We start from the raw sequence: 9,834 nt of genomic DNA, 5'->3' as shown, positions 1-9,834 counted from the left end.
GGGGGGGGGGGGGGGGGGGGGGGGGTTGGCGATGAGCATAAATGAAGTAACTTGAGTAGATGGAAATTTAAACTTATTTTAATAACTAATTGGAAAGATGAAGCCCAAACCTCATAAAGTTCAATCTCTTCTTCTGGAGCATAACCAGCCATTTCATTCAATTTCGTCAATATTTCAAAAGGCTTCCCATTACCCTTCACAAAAAGTCTTCCCACGTATCTAAAATTGTAGAAGATAAAAAGAGTGATGTCAGCTCATCACCAATCCACATGAATAAAATTGTAGGGAGGAAGAACAAACATACTACCAATACCTCAGCTCTTCTTTCTCAGGCTCATAAAGCTTAAAAAACAATAAGATATCATCTTTTGTCTTGTCTGGTGGAGTAATAGGCCGTGAATCCTGAATGAAATTGTAGAAAATCATATAAATACGAGGGATACGAAAGTAATCATAAGAATAAAAAAAATAAGAAGTTCGCAAGTAAAATAAATTTACCAGTCCATATTCCACCTCCAGTAATAACTTCAACTCAGCATTGTGAACCTTATTTGATACCTCTCTTAATTGTCCAACCTATATGTACCATAAATTAGGAATGAGCACTTCAAAAAATTAGCGAAAACATATGAGTACATGAGAGTGGCTCCATCAGCGCCATAGAGTAACCAATATTGAGAGAAGCAACAATGAAACACAAGGTGTAAAATTCAAGAAAAGGAAATGTGCTGGTAAAGCAAAATACAGTTTACAAGTACTTGATGAAAAGTCACATACTTGATTATGATGAGTGCGAGGAAGTTTGATTATGATGCTCAATTCACTACTTCCCTTCAAGTTTCAGGCGCAATTAATTTTGACATTTCACGCATCTTTTGGTTACCAAAATTTAAGGTTTCTTTCTTATTTTCTCATTTTTTATTCTTGTAAAGAACCCCATGATTTTCTTTCTATAATTTGCCTTATCTATTTTCCTTCCCATTTCAAATCTTTGTGGTGCGGCCTCTTATTCTTTCATTTTTCTTAATGATAGTGGTATTTTTTTTTTTTTTTTCACAAAATAAATTAATAACTAAAGGGAACGCCATGCCATTTTCAAGCTTTCCATAGAGTGAAGCAGAAACATTTACCAAACATTTAACGCTTTAAAATCTTTCCCTATATAAGTTTGGAATGCAAAGTTTGGCCCCTTCCTATAGAAGTGTCTAAATGTCCCTGCCTCTGAAATAAATGTATTTACACCTTTAAAAGATCAGAGATAAGTTTGGAATGCAAAGTTTGTGTTTCAAGCTCCTCCCTGCCTTTAGAACAAATGTATTTCCACCTTTAAAAGATAAGAGATACATACGGATTGTGCTTCCTCCATAGATGTCAATGGTCGGTTGGGCCGATAAGTATGGTTCTGACGCTTTGCCCACAGCCAATATCGTTGAAACTGGATGGGTATACCAAATTCCTTAGCCACCTCCTCCTGCACATACCATACAACAGTATTATCATGAGGAAAATAGATGTTTTATACCTTGAAATTGTTGAAGATAACAGCACCAAAAAAAAAAAAAAAACAAACAAACAATTAGACGGAGTACCTTGAAAAGGTTAAATGGCATTTGCTTCTGGATGCGGAAGCTCCTTACTTTGTCATGATCAACAAGATCAAAAAATATATCTTTTCCAATCTGCTCAACTAGATCCTCGTCTCTAGCAACCTAATGACCATGAGATCGATCAAATAAACACTATGGCTTTTCAATAACCTATGATTGAAAGCCACGTATAAACTAATGGAGAATGACTTCAGACCTTTATGATAGTATAAAGGTGTGCCTCTGCCTTTTCTTTCTTCTTGTGTTCCTTTTCTTCTTGTTCTTTCTTCAACCTTTCCTGAGGTTGTTCATGTAAACGTAGTTGGATCAGTAACACAAAACCAAGCAGAAAAAAAGTTAGCATAAAACCTTTTTACCAATTATTTCAACCCATATTATTTCCCAATATTTTGCTATGAAACAAGCTCTTGTGTTGAGACCTAAACACTTGAGATTTGACCTGTTATACTTCAGACCCTTACAAGATTAAGGTAACAAAGTAGATCTGTTATGCATCAGATCCTTACGAGATAAAGAAGTGAAGCTCAAAATCCTTTAATTAGTTTCCAAACCAAGTATCCTACTACTTGGCTAGCATTTGTCTGATATCATGCCCTAAGAAGCATGCAACAACAGCACCATACCCTGAGATGTTCGGCAATATCCTTCTCATCCACGTTGCAAATGACTTTGTCCTTGTCACTTTCACGTATATACACGAGCATGTATGCATTTGAGTATTTGGTGAACTTAAAAGGAGCATTGTTGAATCCAGGATTTGTCTGAGGTAACTGTTAACCACCAGATAGAATATTAGAAGCAGAAATATGTATGTATCAGATTAAGGTCTAATGAAAATATTCACATGGAAATGTTACCTCTTCCTCACCACCATATTGCTCCTCTAGTGCCCTTTTTACATCTTCTTTTGTTACCCGCTCATCATCAAATTTGTACCTGCAAGCCCAAAAGTTCTTGCAGCGTGAGAGCAACACAAATTAATGTAAGCCAGTTGTTCAATTGTTTGAGTTTAGTGGTGATAAGAGCTTGTTTCAAAGAAGAGATCTAAAACTTTGTTCAAAGTTCCACAATTTTTCTGTCCTTCCTCACGGGTGATTAGCATAAGTTCTTTTCAGGTTTTTTAATTTAATCATGGCTATCGTGATAAGAACCCACCCCAACTATTGTCATGGACACCATGCACGCTTCAAACACTACGTTCCTATAAGACTTTTTAGTGTTAAGATTATTAAAAGGGTTGAACCTAAGACTTGCGACATTTCTCATGAGTGTTGAGCACGCCTTCAACCAATGGAGAAGCCCCTTAAGGACTGTGGGAAAGTACAAATCTTGATGAAAAAGAAATAGCAAAAAAGTGATCAGATACACTTCACATTCACCACATAATCCAAAGCCATTACAAACTTTCATAGTTTTCGTTTCCTTTTACAATGTAGAAATTTCATATAGTTGAGTTAATCCAGCAACGCAAAATAATGTAGATATTAATATGGATAAGTGCCAAATGCAAATAGAGAATAGACTGGTTTACTGGTAATATAAATCCATAAGATACCATTGCTCTGAAAGGGTTGGCCTGATAAACGCATAATAATGTCCACCGTGCACCCCACCACTGTGAACCAAAACACTGAACCCAAAGAAAAAGGGAAATATGTTAGCTGTATAAAATACTTTAAGAATGGATTGAACAAAGAATTATAAAGAGATCTCCAAGTATAAGATGGTGAACTGCAATATAATTATGAAAGCATGCAAATACCACCAACAGATTCAAATACATAAGTAGTTACCCAACAAAAGATTTTATTTGTGTTTGACCTATTGAAATATAAACAACAAAACAGACGAAGTGATTTACGTTTATCATTTTTGTTCCTTTTTTATTTGATCACCATGAATCTACCAAGTTCACTCATATAGCATCTTCTAACATGAAAAAAACCTACTATTGTTTCCACTCATATAGCATCTTCTAACATGAAAAAAATCTACTATTGTTTCCACTCATATAGCACATAAACACACACATCTTATCAGGGATATAAGATTTCCCAATGTACCTATGAAGTGTGTAAAGATTCCGGACAGTTCGATCAGCTTCCGGTGATAAATACTTCCCATTTTCTCGATCAAGGTCCAGTTGAAGAGGAAATTCATATCGATCATTGATCTACAGTACGAGGCACAAGGAAACAATTTAACTTCTTATACCATAGTCAGCAACGAGAAAAGTCAATATCCTATTCTTATTCGATCTATTCAAAGCAGCCAGTTGTAATGTCAAAAAAACTTAAATATTCACAATTGTTGGGCCACTAGAAGAACTATTAGGAGAACGATAGTTAGATAACCATATCTGCTACTGACCTTTACCATGGTGTCCCGCATGAAGTCATACTCAAATCGCTTCAACTGGAGTTGAAGAACAGGGGGGAAGTCAATGAACAATACGCCCTTCTTAGCATCCTGCATTGATAATTTCACATTGGGGGGTAATACCCTCATTAAATGATACAAAGGAAAGAAATTTACATCGGATGAGAATCTGAAGAAATGTAAAGCAACCAAAGGAAACACTATGACCAAGTTGAATAGATACAAATATTATTCCACTTCTCTTTAAAACTTGCATTCTATCAAAGACCTCCACAACAAGAATTTGACACAAAACATCTAGCTTTTCCAAAAAGCACATCTTATTCCCAACGCGCTCCAAACAAACATCTCCAACCTTGTGTTGTTAAGTACGTGGAACTCTGGATAATGACATTATTTAGTAATCTGCTGGGGGGAAATCCAAACAGTAATTTCATACAAAAAGAAATTAAAAACATAAAAGAGCCACTGGCTTCGAAATGAAGGTCAAATCACTTTCATAAATTCATTAGTAGTCAGTTCCTGTATATCGTACTACACAGTCTTCGTTCAAAATTAAAAAAAGAATATTGCTAGTACAAGATCTCCTTTAGAAGGTGGTAGAGTAAAGGAGGAAATGGCTCCTTGCCCCAGGCTTGTCAGGTCTCAGGGGGTCCTTGTTTTTGTACTTTTGTTCCTCCTAATGAAAGTTGGTTTCATTTACCAAAAATCGTACTTACTACTGAAGCTTTGTAGCATAATCTTTTTTTCCTTTTTTTTTTAAAATAAAATAGATAAAATAAAATAAAAGGTGAAATTCTGCAGCATAATCTGGATACTGAGTTTTCCAGGCTAATTTCTTTTTTTCTTTTTCTTTTTTTCTTCTTTTACAAGAAACAACTTCTCATTGATATAAATGAAAATAAATAATGTTCAAGGGATACAAACTCCCAAGATGAGTGAAAATAAAGAAAAAAAATTTTAGAAAAATAATAGAGACAACTACAATCAAATAGAAATCAGAAACAAAAATATTTAAAGAGCAACGGACTGTTACAAAATCCTTGGCTTCTGAGAGCCGAAGTACACATTGAGAGCTTACAAACCAAAGTTAATACTAGGGAGGAAGACTCCACAAACCAATAATAATCAAAGACATTGACAATGGACTGCCTTCTCGTAAAACCAATATCCTCTCGTTTGTATGTAAATTTTGTGTTGATGACAGATATGGAACCCCAGCAGAAGATAACCAATTTATCACAAAATCACATGCTCGCTGTGCAATGGTGTATTAGACAACCCAAACCTTCCCGGTTAATTTCTTTATTCGGAAGCTATGGTTGAAAAAGATCAACAAGAACCTCTAACACTAATCCAAGTATCCAGTTTTCATTAAAAGGCGCATCCTTTGCCGAAATGGCAATGAAATGCTGGAATATTAATTTGTTCTTAGGTTGCCCTCTGCTTTTTTTTTATAAGACATTGTAATATAACCACTACGTTCTCTGTTCCCACATCAATCCTGCTCCCCAAACTCAATTTCAAAATTACCACCAAGTAAACCTTCAAAGCCAAGCATACTTTCTCCAAGCAGACTTCAAGCCTATCCACTTGTCCAGGGCCCAAATACTTGTGCAATTTCAATATCCAAATCAGCATTGTGATATCCTATATTCTCATACAAACGACCAAGTTGCCAGTTACAGTATGATTGGATTGGCTGTTGTCATTAAACAAACTGTAACATGATTACTAAACTATATTTGAACCTCAAACTGGCTGTCCAAACTCAACTTGAAGTTAGTGCCCTTCCAAATATGAAACATTAGGAGCTGAGCATGCTTCCAAGTGTAAACATCAAAGACTAACAACCAAAGAAGGCCACAAATGTACACCACTTATTTGTCCTCCATGTCCAATTGAAGGTCAAGATATCCCAGAAATTTTCAATATGAAAACTCAAGACTCCTTATGAGAGTCAACCGCTAGATCTTTTAGTAATTATGACCATGGTCTTGTTCTGATTGGAGTCCCCTTCTGTAGTTAGGGTCGGACTCCCATTTTTGTGGGGCTGTTTATTTGTGTGCCTTGTATATTCCTTCATTGAGAAATGAAAGTGTGCTTTGTTACCAAATATATATATATATACATACATACATGCATACATATATGAAAATCCAAGACAAAAGACCAAAACTAACCACTAGCAGTCTGCTCATCTGGGAATGGGTAAATGAAGGATAGCATAAAATATTAAATGGAACAGGGAAATATAAATCACAGAGGTCAAGATTCAACTCAGTGGAAACTTGTCACTAAATTTACTTGATAACTAGCCAAGTGATATCAAAGAATTTGCTCAGCTAGTTAAATAAGAAGTTAATTGAACTGGACAAGTAAAAATTTTCCGTGTCCAATACGATTATTTTACAACCAACCTGCAACCCATATTGTTCTGCATGATACTTGTTATCACCCTCAAGGCGTTCTACTTCTACATACTTGTCAAAAGAAGCATACACATCACGACAGCCCTTGACATCAAGCTGAAGATCTGAAATTAAAATATTAGAAAGGTATTGGCACTGGGTAGCCAATAAAAAGGAATCCATGCATAGTCATATTGATTCATAACCCAAAAGTATTTACCATAAAATGATTCCTTTCTTGTTGACTTATAGTCCACGTTTATGCATTCAATGTAATTCATATGATGCCCCTCAAACAATTTCTGTATGGTTCCCTCCACGACAGTTCCCTGTATCCATTACATGAATTCTAACATCTCTTAGTCATAAAGAATTCCTCATGGCAGGTCAAATTTCATTTAATATAAGAAAAGCTTGAGAAGCATGGTCATAAAATTATACATCCGATACATCCTACAAAAAGAGAAGCATGGCCATATTATTTACCTTCATTTTATCTTCAAGTTTTTCAGATAGAACTCTGTTCAGTTCCTGGACATCATGCTGCATAAAAGAATCATATGTGTCCCATCCAAAAGATTTGGTAAGTTCTTTTGTCGCTACACTGCTGTCGCTGTATTGGAGCTTATAAAATAGGCTCTGCAGAGCTAAAGGGATGCTTGCAGATGGCATATCATTTTCTGTAGTAGGCATATGGTACACAGCCTGAAATAATAGTTCAAACAGACTGACTTATTTCGGTTGTCAAAGTAGAGTTCGTATGTATTATGAGAGAAGGAGGAATGCAAATGGTACATCAATGTCAATTTCATTAGCAAGGAAACAGCATAATCACTCACCTTCCGGAAATATGGAATGTGGTAAAGAGTTTGAAGAAGTGAATTCATATAACATGTTGCTCCCTGATTTTTAAGACCGACAAAACCTGTTTCTTTCTTCGAATCATATGTCCAATAATCGACCACCCTTCGAACAAGGACCTCAGCTTCAACTATTAAGGTATCATTAACAAGATATCCTCTGGTAGGGTCATACAATTCACTGAGGGGCATGAATGACGTGAAACCCCAATCACTTTCCCTTGCATTGAACTGATGTTGTGTATCTGCAATTATTCAGAAGAATTTTGTCATAGAAAGATCGAGCACTGGGTTAGTACAGCATCAGATGATGAAGATGTCCCTACCGGATAACAAACCCAAAATTAATAATAATAGTTTAATATATATATATATATATATATACACCCAAAGTCCCTGACCATAACAGGGTGATTCCAACAGAAGCAGAAGACCAAAAATTATAGTACTAAAAAAAAAACTCAAGATCCTGACAACAAGAGGAAGTCATTCCAGAAATAAATGCTGTCTAATTTTATACTTTCAATCACAAACATGACACACAATGCATACAAATCCTTGCTTGTACAACTTCAGAAAGATTGCATTATCTTCACTTCTTGTTTAACAGAAATTGAAATGCATCCAGTTTCTCAAGAGTATAATGAAGATCAACATAATCATAGTGCTTGTACATAAGATTTGCCAATAAATTAATTCAAAATAATAAAGTACCAAGAATGAACCTTTTCTCACTGAATATTTGTTGTGAATTTGATTGACGACACCCAAGCTGAATTGAGCACATCTGCTCCACCCGTACGGCAAACTTGCAGAATCAGCAACATCCAAATACATAGACAGATGATCTACATTGTTTCCTTTTGGGAAAATAAGAATGCGCCTAAAAGAAAGAAGTTGGAATTACTTGGTGCGGAATATGCCCACACACACGCACATATATATTGATGTGACAGACTAGTATCAAAAAGGAAGTATACCATTTATATCCACCAACAATAAAGATTTCAGAATACAGCTTCTTTATGTTAAGCCTCGTGAAGTTGTCAATTCTCCATGTAAATCTTGACGATGGTGGATCCTCAACAGGTTGATTCTCTACGGTGTTTCCTGATTCGGATTGTGGAACAACTAATGGTTTGCAGTGGGGGAGGGAACAAAAAAATGGAGACTTATTTAAAATCTCGTTAGAAGACACTTGGACTGTGAACGCATTTTCCAAGCTTATTTTAAAAATTAAAAATTAAAATCGCACAACCACCTCCAGTATAACTCCGATAGAGAAACAACATACTAAGTTTTCAGAGCAGCTAAAATCCCAAAAGTAGCAGCTGATATGACATTGCATACCTTTGTCTATCATATGTAGTAACTCATGAGGGGAGAAAAAAAGAAAAATAAAAAAAAGACAGCAAGAGATATCCTGGTGAAAAAATAAAAAAATAAAACAAGTTCGACAGTAGCCAAATTGGTAACTTGTGCTGAAAAATTCCAGATTCTTTGAGTAATCCGTACAGCCACGAAATGATCTCAAGCACCAAGAGAATTCAATTAGATCAATAGACAAGGGAAAAAAAACATTCGATTAGCTGGGGGGAACAATTGCACAGATCAAATGTGACGAAAGTAAACCTTCCATAGGTTGGTGATTATTCTCAGCCAAATCCGAGTGCGGTACAAGCATCTCCTCGTCCTCTTGTTGCTGTGAAGGGAAAAACAAAAGATGAAGCAGAAATTAAAGATGGCAATCGGATCCACCAAAGCAAATCTTGATTAGTTCAGATATCTCTGTAAAATCCAGACGCGCCAGTCGGCAACGACAATAACAAATTGCACCGGAGTGGAGGGAAACCCATAAATTAAGCGCGAAGTCGAAGATTACGAGCAAGAAGACTATATAAATGTGAAAAGCATGCAAGTCGTAGACAATGGAATTAAGATTAATACTTCAATTTACAACAGAAGAGGAAGAAGAAGAAGAAGGAGAAGAAGAAGAAGAAGAAGAAGAAGAGAATAAGCAGGCAATAGATTGACTGAGCTCGCAAGAAACCAAGGTGTTTACATCTGAATTATACGGAGAATAGATGGAGAAATGAGAGAGAAAGGAGGGAGGTACGGAGATAGAAAGTTTACATCGACGGGAGCGGGAGTCATCACAGTCATGGTCTCTGCAGCCTTGGTAGAGAGAGTTTGGGTGGGGAAAAAGAAAACCAAAATGAGTGCGAAGTGCTAAACGAGGAATGTCACTTCCTCCTTATATAATGGGCACTTTTGGGATTTCGTTCCTCTCAGTTCCACTCGACATTGCTGGCCATGCCAGATACCTCCCCTGCTAACCACTTTTGGGCCTATTGGGCCTGTTTTCGACATTAATAAGAGCGATGGGCTCGACCCTTTCCAGAAAAATAATATCTAGATTGTTCTCACGTGCAATACACGTGTCCCCCCCCCCCCCCCCCCCCCCCCCCCCCCCCCCCCCCCCCCCCCCCCCCCCCCCCCCCCCCCCCCCCCCCCCCCCCCCCCCCCCCCCCCCCCCCCCCCCCCCCCCCCCCCCCCCCCCCCCCCCCCCCCCCCCCC

At 37.1% G+C, this 9,834-nt stretch overlaps 1 protein-coding gene across 2 annotated transcripts in view; it reads right to left on the bottom strand.

Moving 5' to 3' along the window:
- Positions 1-9,536, bottom strand: part of LOC111448457 (ubiquitin carboxyl-terminal hydrolase 12-like) — a 17,015-nt gene extending 7,479 nt beyond the window's left edge. For both annotated transcript variants that reach the window (XM_023088079.1, XM_023088080.1), the window contains exons 1-19: positions 9,391-9,536; positions 8,890-8,959; positions 8,238-8,388; positions 7,983-8,140; positions 7,237-7,502; positions 6,884-7,102; positions 6,618-6,726; positions 6,407-6,522; positions 3,978-4,076; positions 3,671-3,780; positions 3,163-3,237; positions 2,465-2,543; positions 2,231-2,377; positions 1,804-1,884; positions 1,590-1,709; positions 1,349-1,471; positions 499-576; positions 314-402; positions 111-219 (exon numbers count right to left, since the gene is read on the bottom strand). In XM_023088079.1, the coding sequence (XP_022943847.1) occupies positions 111-219; positions 314-402; positions 499-576; positions 1,349-1,471; positions 1,590-1,709; positions 1,804-1,884; positions 2,231-2,377; positions 2,465-2,543; positions 3,163-3,237; positions 3,671-3,780; positions 3,978-4,076; positions 6,407-6,522; positions 6,618-6,726; positions 6,884-7,102; positions 7,237-7,502; positions 7,983-8,140; positions 8,238-8,388; positions 8,890-8,959; positions 9,391-9,420 (2,229 nt within the window). In that variant the 5' untranslated portion in view covers positions 9,421-9,536. The remainder of the gene's footprint in view (positions 1-110; positions 220-313; positions 403-498; positions 577-1,348; positions 1,472-1,589; positions 1,710-1,803; positions 1,885-2,230; positions 2,378-2,464; positions 2,544-3,162; positions 3,238-3,670; positions 3,781-3,977; positions 4,077-6,406; positions 6,523-6,617; positions 6,727-6,883; positions 7,103-7,236; positions 7,503-7,982; positions 8,141-8,237; positions 8,389-8,889; positions 8,960-9,390) is intronic.
- Positions 9,537-9,834: the final 298 nt, after the last annotated feature.

Source organism: Cucurbita moschata, unplaced genomic scaffold (assembly GCF_002738365.1).
Source record: "Cucurbita moschata cultivar Rifu unplaced genomic scaffold, Cmos_1.0 Cmo_Scf00010, whole genome shotgun sequence".
Taxonomy (NCBI): domain Eukaryota; kingdom Viridiplantae; phylum Streptophyta; class Magnoliopsida; order Cucurbitales; family Cucurbitaceae; genus Cucurbita; species Cucurbita moschata.
The sequence above is the reverse complement of the archived record's forward strand: the minus strand, read 5'-3'. Positions and strand labels throughout refer to the sequence as shown.